The sequence below is a fragment of the Artemia sp. Qi Xiang Cuo genome, chromosome 9 (genome assembly GCF_049724085.1).
Source record: "Artemia sp. Qi Xiang Cuo chromosome 9, ASM4972408v1, whole genome shotgun sequence".
Classification (NCBI taxonomy): Eukaryota; Metazoa; Arthropoda; class Branchiopoda; order Anostraca; family Artemiidae; genus Artemia; species Artemia sp. Qi Xiang Cuo.
This window is the reverse complement of record NC_142802.1, coordinates 67,866,482-67,881,554: the sequence shown is the minus strand read 5'-3', so window position 1 is coordinate 67,881,554 and position 15,073 is coordinate 67,866,482. Positions and strand designations below refer to the sequence as shown.

The 15,073-nt window shown below is 36.4% G+C and overlaps 1 protein-coding gene across 1 annotated transcript in view; it reads left to right on the top strand.

The window, feature by feature from the left end:
* The window catches only part of kuz (zinc-dependent metalloprotease kuz), a 90,659-nt gene that overhangs the window by 15,672 nt on the left and 59,914 nt on the right, over positions 1–15,073 (top strand). The window contains 1 exon segment of the mRNA XM_089094844.1: positions 7,838–8,160. Coding sequence (XP_088950970.1) covers positions 7,838–8,160 — 323 coding nt within the window.

The window sequence follows — 15,073 nt, the reverse complement described above, 5'->3', positions numbered from 1 at the left end:
TCTATGTACTGTTTGTGTCTTTGAACAATTATTATGTCCTAAAATATACTAGTTGCCGAACTTTTTGCCCTTGAAGCTGCCTGCATCATGTCACCGCTCAAGGCATATTTTTTAGTTTTTTCAGTCATTATGATTGAATTATTTATTTTGATATGACGCCATGTTGAGCTACATTTGATATGACGCCATGTTGAGCTATTTTGATATGACGCCATGTTAGAGAAAAGTAGAATTTGGAATCAAGTGAATCCCCTTTCAACTTTCTACAATCATAGGGTGGGGAGAGAATGTGATAGGATGTCGAAAAATTACATGACAGACTCGCCATTATTTGCAAAGTCAATAAGCATAGACTATTACTAATGACGCATAGACTATTACTAATGAGACTATTACTAATAAGCATAGACTATTACTAATAATCTTAGAGAGGGGCTATGCTAGTAAAATTCTACTTTAGCTACTTTTGGCTATCTTGGAAAGGGGTTAGGTTAGGAAAATGAAACTTTCAGGGACAGGTCTATAGGCTAAAGCATGGGTAAATATTTACCAAATCATATTATTGAGTTACGTGAGATAAAAGATCTCACACGCATGATAATTTATATATATTATATATATTTATATAATTTATGATACATGGTAATTATATTATGATGCATGATATTATATAATACATGATAATTTATATAATTTATATACTTGTTAAAGTTCTATTTATTAAATTTGATGAGATATTTATAAGTAGGCTAAATAAGTTATTCAGGTATATATTTCTGTATATAACTTATATAGGCCTAGTCAGTGAGTTACACATATTTTAAGTAGTAGGCTAAATATGTCACTCAGTTATATATTTTTGTATTTAACTTATATAGGCCTAGTCAGTGAGTTAAACATATTTATAAGTATTAGGTTAAATATGTCACTGAGCTATATATTTCTGTATATAACTTATATGCCTAGTCAGTGAGTTACACATATTTATAAGCAGTAGGCTAAATATGTCACTCAGTTATATATTTCTGTATATAACTTATATAGGCCTAACACATATTTTAAGTAGTAGGCTAAATTTGTTACTCATTTATATATTTATGTATATATATTAGATAGGCCTATTCAGTGAGTTACATACATTTATAAGTAGTATGTTAAATATGTCACTGAGTTACATTTTTATGCATGTAACTTGTGTACCTAGTCATTAAGTTACACATATGTATAAGCCGTAGGATAAATATTTCACACAGTAATATATTTTTGTATATAATTTATATAGGCCTATTCAGTGAGTTACACATATTTTAAGTAGTAGGCTAAATATCTCACTCAGTTATATATTTCTGTATATAACTTAGATAGGCCTAGTCAGTGAGTTACACATATTTATAAGTAGTAGGTTAAATATGTCACTGAGATATATTTCTGTATATAACTTATATGCCTAGTCATTGAGTTACACATACTTATAAGCAGTAGGCTAAATATGTCACTCAGTTATATATTTCTGTATATAACTTATATAGGCCTAGTCAGTGAGTTACACATATTTATAAGTAGTAGGCTAAATATGTCACTCAGTTATATATTTCTGTATATAACTTATAGAAGCCTAGTCAGTGAGTTACACATATTTATAAGTAGTAGGCTAAATCTGTCACTGAGTTATATATTTCTGTATATAACTTATATAGGCCTAGTCAGTGAGTTACACATATTTTAAGTAGTAGGCTAAATATGTCACCAAGTTATATATTTCTGTATATAACTTATATGCCTAGTCAGTCAGTTACACATATTTATAAGTAGTAGGCTAAATGTGTCACTCAGTTATATATTTCTGTATATAAAATATATAGGCCTAGTCTGTGAGTTACACATATTTATAAGTAGTAGGTTGAATGTGTCACTGAGTTATATATTTCTGTATATAACTTATATAGGCCTAGTCAGTGAGTTATGTATATTTATAAGTAGTAGGTTAAATATGTCACTGAGTTATTGCCTTTGCAAAACAAAAGTGATCTGTTTATCTGGCCTCCCCCAGGCCATTTAGCATGTCCCCAGGTGGCGATAGGGGAACGCTCTACAGATATGTAGGGTACCTCCATAGGAGGCATGGACCAAGGGGGGACCTTGTCCCTGGGGGTCCATAATAGAATCTGGAGCACCCTTGCCCGGGGTCATAAATACAGGCGGAGGTGGAAGAAGGCCCCTCAAATGTACACTCAAAAGGGCCCACTGGTTTATCCACAAGCTCCATGAGTTGCAAACCTTCTCCCAGTAATGGGTTAAATTGCATGGTGATGCAGAACACCATCACGGGAGGATCCTCTATAGGAGGACAACTGTGGCAGGGCGTAAGATCCAGATCTATGGACAACTGCCTCTGCAAACGGCGGCCTTGACCTTTTCGGGGTACCTGCAAGACTGGGGACCTTGCGGTCAACTCTATTCCCACTTGAGGAGTGGCGCCCCTCAAGGAAATTATAGCCTAGTAAACGACACAGCATTCGCACGGGATTCTGACTAATGGACAATTCTTCTGGGCTTGGTATGTTTTGATGGGCGTCTTTGGGCTGAAAAACCTATTCCTAGCTAATTTATCTATTACGGGTTGCCTCCCCTTAGTAGCATAATATTTGTAGGCATGAATATATAATGAGTCGGAGGTAATAGGCTTGAGATTTTCTGTGGAGGATTTCGACTCTTGTTGAGAGAAGAGCATCGCCAAGCGCTGAAAACCATGTTGTGACCAAGATGGGCCCAGGATCTCACAAAGCCTCCATTCATGGAGGTCCCAGGGACTTCTTGCTGTCCGGTTCTAAGCCGGCTTAAGCACTTCGGTGTAGCCTTGAGTAGATATATGATCCTCGTCCTGCACTGGTATCCGGGATCATTGCTTTTCCTGAGGCGAAACAAATTTCAATGATTTAAAGAACATGAAACTTGGAATTTGTCATTTTACAATGTTAAAAGATGACTATTATATTAACATTTTGACTGAAGAATTCAAATAATTCGAGCTGAACCTCTTAGGAAGTTCAGTAACTCATATTCCAGGGGCAGGAAGTACGAAATTAGGTGATGTAGAATTTGTTTACTCAGGCAGGAAGGATGGGGTACATAGACAGGGAGTAGGGCTGATGATGAATAAGGAAGCTGCTAAGTCTTGTTTAGGCTGGGAAGGTATTAATAATAGAACACTAATTGCTCATTTTATGACTAGAAAGTTCAAGGTATCAGTTATAGTTGTATACGCCCCTGTAGAACCGACTGATGGAGATACTAGTGACTCAGATGAATTTTACTTACAGTTACAGGAGCAAATAGACAAGGTCCCAGGTAGAAATATGATGTTATTGCTGGGAGATTTTAACGCCCAGGTTGGTAGAAATAAGGATAGATGGTATCCCAGCTTAGGTAAATTTGGTGTAGGAAAAGAAAACAGTAATGGATACAGACTTTTGCAATTTTGTAGGCATACTAATCTAGTTATAACCAGTACAGTGTTTAGTCATAAAATGGCTCATAAGTTAACATGGTATTCACGTGACGTTAAGACAGCAAACCCTATTGATTATGTTATAGTAAACCGAAGTCTGGCAGGATCAGTGCAAGATACTAGGGTATACAGGAGTTCCGTTATTGATGCTAAAAGTAAAGATCCCCATCTAGTAGTGTCAAGGGTTAATTTAAAGCTGAAATATCGGAAGGGTAATTACCTCCCGGGAAGTTATGATGTAAGTAGACTCCAGGATTAGAATTTGAGAGAAACTTTCGAGGAACAATTGAATACTAAACTTGAGAGTTTAAAATTTGATAATGTGGAAGATGGTTGGAATAATTGTAGAAAAATAATTTGTGAAGTTGCTGAAGGTGTCTTAGGGAAGAAAGCTAGCACTGAAGCTAAGAATATTAGTGAAAAAGCTTTAAGTTTAATAGAAAGGAGAAAGGACTTGTAGCCTACAATAATTATCTGAGTGATAGATCACATGAAAACAAAAGAAATGTAAAGAAAGTGGAGAAAGCATTGAAATATGAACTAAGGAGGTGTGAAGTGGAGGCCATGGATAAAATTGCCGAGGATTTAGAAGATGCAGCTAGACGGCATAATAGTAAAATATTGTACTGGCACGTTAACAAATTGAGAGGTAGTAGTCAATCCGGACTTGTGCCAGTTAAAGATAGGAATGGGGTGGCAATTAGCGATAAGGCAAAAGCTAAAGTGAGATGGGCCGAACATTTTGAGAATTTGCTTAACCGAGATAGAGTTGCAGGAAAAAATATAGAGGAAAATGAAAAAGTTTGTGATACCTTGGATGTGAAAGAAGATTTGTTTTGTGAGGAGGAATTAGAAACAGTACTAAAAGGATTAAAGAATAATAAGGCTCCAGGTGCTGATAGGGTAGTGAATGAGTTTCTTAAATATGGTGGTTCTGAGGTCAGAAATAAATTACTGAAAATAATAAATATTAGTTTTGAAAAAGAGGAAATACCTAATGATTATATAAAAACCTTAATTAAGCTATTTTACAAGAAAGGTGATAAAAGTGAGTGTGATAATTATCGAGGCATAAGTCGGGTCTCTGTAGGTAGCAAATTGCTTAGTAATATGATACTTTTTAGACTGAGAGATGCCGTAGACAAAGTTTTAAGAGAAGAGCAGTGCGGTTTTAGAAAAGGTAGAGGATGTGTCGACTAAATTTCCACTCTTAGGCTAATAATTAAGAAGTACCTTAGTTATCAAACACCTTTGGTCCTCAGTTTTATAGATTATGAGCAAGCGTTCAATTCTGTTGATAGAAGAGCTTTAGTAAAGGTTTTATCCTTGTATGGTATACCAGACAAATACAATAAAGTGATTAGTGCTATGTAAGAGAAGAACATTGCTGCGGTTAAGGTAAGAAATGAGATTAACAGTTGGTTTCGTATTATATCAGGAGCTAAGCACGGCTGTACTCTATCTCCTTTCATACGGATCATTTTATGGACTTTGTCTGAATGAGCACAAAAAAGGCAGTGAGAGACCCCGTAATCAAATGGGGAGGAAAAAGTCTCGTGGACTTGGATTATGCTGATGATTTACGCATCCTAGGTGAAAGTGTGAGCAAAATGAATGAAGTTTTAGAGGTTTTGCGAGTTCAGGGTGCTAGTATTGGTTTGAAAATTAATGTTAGGAAGACTAAGTCACTAAGGCTAGGAATAAGTGAAGATGAAAAGGTGACGTTTGGTAATGAAAAGATTGATCAGGTGGGCAGTTTCACTTACCTTGGTAGTATTATTAGTAAAGATGGTGGGAGCAGTGAAGATGTTCAAAATAGAATAGCCAAGGCTCAGGGTGTTTTTTCACAGTTAAAAAAAGTCTGGAAGAATAGGAAGATAAGTCTACAAACCAAGATTAGAATCTTAGAAGCTACAGTGATGACAGTGGTCAAATATGGCTCTGAAGCATGGACGCTCCGAAAAGCGGATGAAGATTTGCTAGATGTTTTCCAGAGAAATTGCTTAAGGATTGTTCTGGGTACCCGGCTGACTGACCGTATTTCAAACAATAGGCTATACGAAAAATGTGGTTCAATACCGCTTTCTAGGTCTATAATGAAAGAAAGGTTGAGGTGGTTAGGGTATGTTTTACGGATGAAGGATGACAGACTGCCGAAGATTGTTCTTTTCGGCCAACCATCTAGGTCTAAACGGAAAGCAGGTCTTCTCCATCTGGGGTGGGAGACGTTATAAAGAAAGATTTAAAGGAAATGGGAACTTCGTGGGCGGGTGTAAAAAGGGAGGCTTTGAATAGATTGGGGTGGAGGAGGAGCGTGCGTAGCTATGTTGGCCTCAGGCGGCTTGGTGCTGCGATGAGTTGTTAGTAGTAGTAGTAGTATTACTAATGACTTTAAAAAGCCTTAAGTACCAACTGTCATAGAAATCAAACATAATTTTTTTTGTGGGGGGAGGGATATTATCTATGTATTTCGCTTTTCCACATTGTAATATTATTCGTGTATTTTGCAATCACAATCATAGTGCAGTGTAATGTACCCAGGCTCAAGGGTAAGGAAGACAATTCTCAAATATGGTGCAAATTCAATATTTTTATGAAATATGTATGCTGCATGGCGTGTTTAAGTTTGAGGTGCTAAAATTGTTACTCCAACGGCAGATTTGTTCTCCAATTATACTCCCTATATGACGTACACACGACCACGACTCAAATATGGCCCATTCTGTTTACAATTGTCAGGTTGAGCCGGGGACGGGGGAGTGAGGGGCTCGAGGTTTCGCTTTAGGGGCTTCAGTTATGCAGACCAAAGTATCATTTGATCCCTTGATTCAGATACATGATGAAACACCGTGGGAGATATACAAATAAACTTTCAACTGGGGACAAATCCATTTATTTAGACAGTGAAAAAGAGGTACAAAAGTTCAGATATTTCGGTCACACTATACTTCGACCGTCTTCAGTGGAGTTTTGTACCGGTTTTTTCACTATCTATGTAAATGGATTTATCCCCATTTGAAAAATTATTTGTTTTTCATAGAACGGCAGTGTGGTCTAATAAAACAATACCTAATTTAAGGTGTCATGTCAAAAATACGTTGGGGATATATGTGCTTACCTTGTTCTGCTTTGCAATAGTAATGGGAAAGTTTCAGACCGTTTTTACTACGCCACTGCGAGTCAAAAGTTGTATAGAAAATATATTATTACGATTTTTTGTTGGGGGGGGGGCGGGAGCCAGGCTCCTGCGACTCTAGCCTAGGGGGCTGCAATTAAGTATAAGGCTGCAGTTACCATTTTAACCTCATATTCTTTACTATCATCTTAAAAAAATATCAAATTCCAATCTTATTGGAAACGCACACTATTTTTTTTAAATTGGACTTTCGGCTATAATTGCACTTTTAGCCACCTATTCGTAATTAGTTACTTCGAAAATCCTTAAATTCCAACTTCGATGGAAATAAATATTGTTTTTGAAATATGGGCTTACCGTGTCTTGATTTGGGACCTTTATATGATTGTTCAACCTGGACCACTTTCTAAATGATTCTTGAATATTTGTGAGTTGAAAGAGATGTAGTATACCTATACTTTGTAAGTTAGAAGAGGGCCCCAGGGTCCAGGAACTTTTTATATCAAACGCTTGGCATAATGCAGATTTCGTCAATGTGTTGTATGAGTAATCTATGGTAGAAGATCCTTTTTTAAATGAGAATATGCGTCGTCCGAGAAGGCATAAATTTTTTGATCTTTTGACCGTTTGGTATTAAGATGATTTACTTGAAATTTCCCCTGCTGTCATGTGAAGCTGCGGGTGTCAATGTTGAAGGGGCTGCAGGTTGCTTTTCAATTGATTTTAACCCTTAAATATTCACTATGAACTTTAAGTTTACGATTGAGTGAGACTTTTGTCCGACTTCTTGGGATCGTTATTTCTGTGTTATGAGGCTGGGGACAAAAAAAAAATGATGAAAGTTAATAATATGGGGAGCCACATCGCCTTCCTCAAAACTAACACTGCGTTGACTATTGAAACAATTTGATATTAAATCTTTTTATAGTTAACTTCAACTCCCCTCGCTGGCATCGAAAAAAACGGGTTTAGAAGCATAATTATTGATTTTGAGTAGGCATATAAGCTGATGCAAGGGAGAAAATTTGACTCAGCTCGCAATATCTTTGATTTCAACGGATTTTATCCAAGTTTCCGTATAATTGTGTAAAACTTCTGGGAAGCTACTATGAAAATCACTAATACAACGGAATTTACTGGATGGGACCCAGAATATATATATATATTTTTGGTCACGTGACGTCTGTTTGTAGGTCACGTGTCCGGATGCGGAATAACGGATGAAATTTCTCATTGGATGGATTCAGTTCAGCGAAGTGGAGAAGAAGAGGAAGAAAATAAAATAGAAGCACCCAAAAAGCCTAAATTCAGCAGGTCTACTCCGAAAACACTTGAAGAAGTATGGAGAGAAAAAGTCAGTGAGGATCCGTCTTATAAATATACTTTGGAAGCAAACAAGGAGGAGTCCCGCAGAATATTGAGAAACAAAAGAGAGACCCTAAGAGGAAATGAGAAACGGACATGCTCCATGTTCATCCAGACGGATCCTTACCTCTGGAAACATGTTTATGAACAGGTAAATTTGTTCATTTTTTATGGAGTGTTTTAATTTTCCAGGGTTACTTATCGCTAGGCAAGGCTACTTACCCTTGATATTTTATATACGATGAAGAAGTTAAATTTTAGAATGGCTACTACCCTGGAAGTAGTAGCTGCAATCAGTTATCGTTGGTTGTTCCTGGAAAAGGCAGAACAAGCGAGGATAACCGTTGTAGGTTATGTACTCTTGTAGGAGAAGCGAGGATAACCGTTCATATTTATATAGCCAGATGCAACAGCACAAATATGTCTGAAATATATTGTGTTTTTGAACATCGTCACATGGGAAAATGCGATACACCCCCCCCTCTCTCCGAAGGATTTAAACTTAGTTAACCCAAGGTACAAGCTATCTTAAAGCTAAACTCCTCAAAAAGATTAGATTGTAGAGGCGATCAGCCATAGGCTAATTAGGACCAAAAACGCTACCTTACCTTTAGCTAAAAATGAATTAATCTAATTTTATGCAGTACACAGGGACTTATCCCGGGATTACCAGGTTTGACCCCTCCCCCCTCCAAATATGCCTCCGACTCGTAGACTGGTCATAAAAATACAGGTAAAAAGACAATTTATCCTAGAAAACTAAGAAATATTTCTCCAACTTGACACCCCCCCCTCCCGAACAAAATTTTTTGGTAACCCAAGCCCTCCACCACAAAATGACAACGAGAAAAATAATGAATATAGCCCTGTATATACATATGTATGTATTCATTCATATATATATATATATATATATATATATATATATATATATATATATATATATATATATATATATATATATATATATATATATATATATATATATATATATATATATATATATATATATATATATATATATATATATATATATATATTTATATATATATATATATATATATATATTTATATATATATATATATATATATATATATATATATATATATATATATATATATATATATATATATATATATATATATATATATATATATATATATTTCTATAATAATAAAAGATATCTGGAGATTTATATACGTAGTTTGCTGCCATTCAACCAGCCATGATTTGAGCTAATAAAGTTTCTACCTTTAGCTAAATACTAATTTGTATAATTTTATGCACCATATCCCAAATTGAAGCCACAATATTTAGTTACACACTCTTAATTTTCATAGTCTTTTTCTTATTATATGATGCGCTTGAAAATGCTGTATTTGTTCTTCTGTAAAATTATAGAAATGTTAGATACGCCTTCTCATATTGGTTATGACAGTATATGCTTTGACTTATCATTTTTCGCACTGTGATTTGAAATAATTAAACATGGAAAGTTAGATAAAGCAGATGTTTAAAATCGCTCTTTATAATAAAAATTGGTCATTTCTTTAGGGAGGGCTGGGGGACTGTATAACGATTTTTATTTGTTCATTTACATGATGAACATGTTCCTTATTTAATTATTTCCTAAAAATACCTTACACAAATTTGTATCTGATAGAAATATCGGATGACGCATATTTCGAAAAAAAAATAAGAAGAAATCAAGAAATATAGAGAAAGAATTTTTTTTCAAAAGAGATCTGTTAATAAAAATCTTTTAGAAAGACATTTTTATATAGAAATAAATAAAATAAAAACTAACGATGTGTCTCAGAAGATAGTTATCTTTAATTATAATTGACCATTACCAATATACCTATTCTTATCTTTCACCCCCCAAATACCAATCTTTCATCCATTGGCTACAAGATTTGCCAAAGAGCAAAAAAAAAAAAAAAAAAAACAGACTATAAATTTCAAAAGCTGTGAAAAGTAGAAACTAATTTTCTTTTTCCTGCTACTCTTAGAGTTCAAAATTCCTAACACTAAAAGTGAAAGCATGCGGGGGTCATTATCAGGAATTGCTAGCAATATTTTAAATCTCGACCAGCCTTGCTTTCACTTCTAACTTTAAAAGCTTCAATTTTTCTCTTTAGTAGGTTTTTTTTTGCGCGATTGGGGATAAAACCGTTTTTAAAAGTCTTTTTGATAATCTTATTGTTTTGTGAGTTAAAGTTGGTCGCTGGGAGCACCGTTATGGTTTTAACTAAGTTTTCGCAAACGTCTGTTTACAGAAGTTTATTTTCGATAACGTCTGTATAATCATTTATCTATTTAACAATGTTCTTTCATAATACCAGGATTGCTCATAAAATTGTAAACCTGAAGCAAGATGTATCAGACAGTGATTACTTGGATCCAGCAACCCGAGCAAAGTCACGATTACTAACCTAGTACCATCAGACAGATTGATGATTAGTTTAAAACTATGAACTTCAAAAACCTTTTTTTGTAGAATTTTCTTCTTTCCTAATACATTTTTTTTGCATATAATTAGGGAATTAGCTTCTGATTTTTACATGTGTGGAAGTCTCCTAAAACCATAACATAATCCACTTTTTACATTATATATAACCTCTCTTAGTCTTATAATTGTCATCCTGCTAAGCAATTCGCTTTAGTCAGTGATCAAGGCTTGCTATCGTTCAAAAAAAGGGAAGTGGTGGCTCACATCAGCTGCATTTGGTTTTAGGGTGGATCCTAGGGTAATCGAGGGCGCATACAACGAATATCGGGGTGCACAAGTTTGTATGCGTGTAGAACATAGTCATTTTAGCCTACAAAATGAAATTTGGCCTTTAACGACGTCGTACCGCTCTTGATTTTTTTTTTTTTTTTACATGGTAAAATAAACTGAAAACTTTATAAACTTGACATATTCTGAATCCTGAGAAAAAGTACTTTCACCTCGTATTTTGAGTTTTCCCCCACAACTTTTATTTCTTTAGTAACCCCTATTTAATTTTGAAAACATGGTTTTTTAATATGCTTTTTCTTAGTTTTTTCAATTTTTCTGAAATTTTCGCCTACATAGGTATATTTTTTTATGCTTTATTTGAATTTGCTCATCATTACGGTTCAAACTTTGTGCCTCTTTTCCAAAAAATATTAATTCTTAAGCAGCTATTTATTTTTTCTAAACAGCGTCATAGCTATCAGAAATTAGCCTACTATGACCAATTTCTTTTTAATTTTTTTTTTTTAGCTATTAAAATAAGTGAAAACGAATCAAACTGCACATCATTTGAACCGTCCGAATGTCCTTTAGATGTTGTTAATAAAAACAGAGTCGATACTTAAATCCGCAAGAATATATAAGCGTTTGAACAAGAAAATCCCCCCTCCCCGCAAAAAAAAGAAAATTTCCTGAATAGTGGCGTTTTACTCTAAATATTTTCAACACTACCTATAATTTTTATTTCACCAAACGATAGATCGTTCTTTTCTGAATCAAATAATTTATTTACATTCTATACAACTAATATTTTTAACCAGGAAACAAAAAAAAGCAACAGATGCCTGGTTCTGCGATCGCATGCGCGAATTTAGTTTCCACAGCTATAAAAATAGCCGAGCATTTTACATATCGGGTTTTAGTTGCATAAATTACTTAGCCACAAAAGGCTAATTTTTCCTTTATAGGCTAAAATCGTGAAGTTCTACATTTGTACGAGCATGTGCACCCCGATTTTCGTTTTAAGCACCTTACATTACCCCGGCATCCGTACCCAAGCCAACTGCGGCTGATGTGAGCCACCCCCTCTCTTTTTTTTTGAACGACAGCCAGCCTTGGATCACTTACTATTGCATAAAGTACTGAAAACTACAACATGAAAGGAAAGGATTCAGGATATTTATCTGATCTAGCTATAGGTAAGGATTCCGGCAACAACGATTTTAGGGGGCTCAGCTGTCTTGCGTGAAATACACCATGTTGGTACAACTAGTTCTGAAGCTTGTAAACAGATAGGAGATTCGTTGGACAGCATTGCTCCGCTTTTCGCGAAGTACAACGAGTCCAGATCCACCATAAGGAATCATAGCCTCTGGATCAACTATATAGATCTTAATCGTACCGGAAACGACTATCTTTATGCTGAAAGAGCTGCGAACTAGGGATCACACTTAAACGCCACAAAAGAGATGATTCCGATTTTCTTCGCACCTGGAAACCATAATACGCCGCAGTTGCGCTTAACTACCTAGAACAAATGCTAGGCCTGCCTGAAAAAGCGCCAGAAGTTTACGTAGAGGTTGTAAGTGGCAATTTTGCTGTTAGGAAAACAACCATGCCGTTTTGCAGCATTGCATGGGATCTGGCTTTAGGGTCGACCGTGAACCTGGACATCAAAGGTCATCGAGGAGTTTCTGGTATCGTTGGTGCGACAACGAATGAAAATACCAGGGATCGATATCTCGCTACTCTCCCCTTTCTCACAGCAGTCACCAGAACGCTGAAAGCAAACCTGAATATGGATGACAAGGCAATGAAGCATCATGAAGATACCACTGCGTTTACGAATCTGACAATAAAAGGTAAAAATCGGGTTATGGACTTGGTAGAGTTGCTCGGAAACCCATTCAAGACGATGAGAACAGAGGTGTTCAACTTATGACAGGGGATAGAGCTCCAGAAAGCGTAGCAAATACTCTGCTGAACTTCCGCGACATTGGCTTCGAAGCCATGAGCTTATATCCCGACGGGATATCCACGAAAGTAAAAGTTGGCATAGTACAAACTTTTGCCTCTTTTGCCAAAAAAGTAAAAAAGAAAGAGCCTAAAAAAAATATTTTGGGGAAACTGAGCTGCTTAAACGAGCTCTGCATCTTGCAAATTCAACACAAACTTCGTCCTTCTGTGAGCTGCTGAAGTACGAGCTACTGCCATATCCGGCCTCACTTGCAGTATTATCATCAATTCGTAGGGAGCCTCAGCTATGTACTGGTACAAAGTCAACAGCCTTGAACTATATTATGCAACAGTCTGGCTTGCAGTCATGGCCAAAAATGATTCCATATATGCTTTTTGAAGACTCTTCTCGATCTGACTATATAGTTGATGTCATGAGTGTCATAAGGTGTTATCGACCAGAACAAAATGAGTCGCTAGCAGATTTTGGAATAAGAGTTTACGATGGGATTCTTAGGAAAATACCCGAAGCTTGTCAGTCTATCCATTTGGTTGGTGATAGGTATGACAGTCTTGGTGACGATAGAACCCATGATGACTACTTGTTCAACCTCAAAGAAGCCTCTGGCTGTCTAGAAAGAAGAGGAGATCCTAGAGGAAATATTTCCAGCCCGTTCACTTCCTCCAGCAAAGTTGCAACACTCTGGGACGGGATTCTCAGTAGTCACCCAGCCAAAGGTGGACTCTTGAAAATTCTTTTCAAGGTCTGGGAGTACAGAATTTCGACCCGTCTGATGGTTCATCTCGCTGGAGGTTTGGAGAGTCGATATAGAGCTGTTACCGTTACGCCCCATAGAAGCTCAGTTGATGACGATATCTCGTGTTGCCATGAGGAGGCACACACTCGGGTGTTATACCACACAGCAGTTGGCGCAAGACGAAAGAGCACACTTGTGATAATACAAGCCACCGATACTGATATCGTCTTACTAGCTGCATACTACTTCTAGTATCTTGCTTGTCTTGACCTCAAGCAGCTCTGGGTTAAGTTTCCATGCTACTGCATACCAATTCATACGGCAGCACAAAAATTAGGAGTAACATTTTGCAACACCTTGCCGCTTGTCCACGGCTTGAGTGGAAGTGACACCACAAGCTTTCTGTATGGAATTGGGAAGGTCCACTTTTTTTCGAGCTGCGAAGTCTTCAGAAAATTTACTAGGGTTTTTAGGTGATGAAGTTCGATCCCTTGCAGAGAAGCCATCATCTGTGCAAACTAATGGTATAGTCAACTTCTGTAAGCAGCTTGTGACTACAGTGTATAGCAGAAGTGTGACTAATTTCAACAGTCTGAATGATCTTCGAGCACATTTGTACTCAAGATTGGAGGATATTCGACGTTTACCAACAACTGATATCTCGTATCAGCTTCATATGAAAAGGTGTATGTTTTAGTCACTGATTTGGATCCAAATCCACAGCCCGTATTAATTTACCTCAGGCTACCGATATGGGCTGGAAAATTGAAGATCATGAACTGAAGCCAGACCTAGGATCTGCGATGCCACATGGACTAGCATCGTTTTCTTTTTGCAACTGTGACAAGACGAGGTGCGGCTCGCACTGCAAACGCTTCAAGATAGGTTTCTATGACAGCGCATGCAAGTGTGGAGCTGACCCCCAAAAATGACTACTTTCCGATGTGAGTCAGAACGAGTCTGAAGACGAAGATGAAGAATAAAAAGTGATTTGAGCCACCGTTTCATGTTCAGTTTTAAATATTTAATTTTTTATTTGTTTTGCTATTAAACTACTAATGCAGTCGTCTAAACCTTACTTTCAGCTGATCATGACATTTACCGTCTACTACATCAGTGGTCGTTGACCCAATCTAACCGATTGGATCATTGACCCCTGCTTTGCTGGGATTGAAAGTAAATAGTATCTTAAATCAGCCTTAGTCACCTCTACACCATACGTTGAAACGGCTTCGCCACCTTGAGATTCGTATATAAGCCTACGCTAGGCAGATGGTACCTACTACTACAGAGAAAATAAATAGTTGCTCAAGAGTTAAGATTTTTTGGAAAAGAGGCACATGGTTTGACTCGTAATTACGAGCATAGTTCAAATAAAGCATAAAAAATATGCCAAATTCGCGCATGCGATCGCAGAACTAGGCATCTGTTTTTTTTTCTGGTTAAAAATATTACTTCTATAGAATGTAAATAAATGATTTGATTAAGAAAAGAGCGATCTATCGTTTGGTGAGATAAAAATCATAGGTTGTCTCGAAAATATTTCGAGTAAAACGGCACTATTCAAAAAAATTTCTTTTTTTTGAGGGGGGGAGGAATTTTCTTGTTCAAACGCTTATATGTTCTTGCA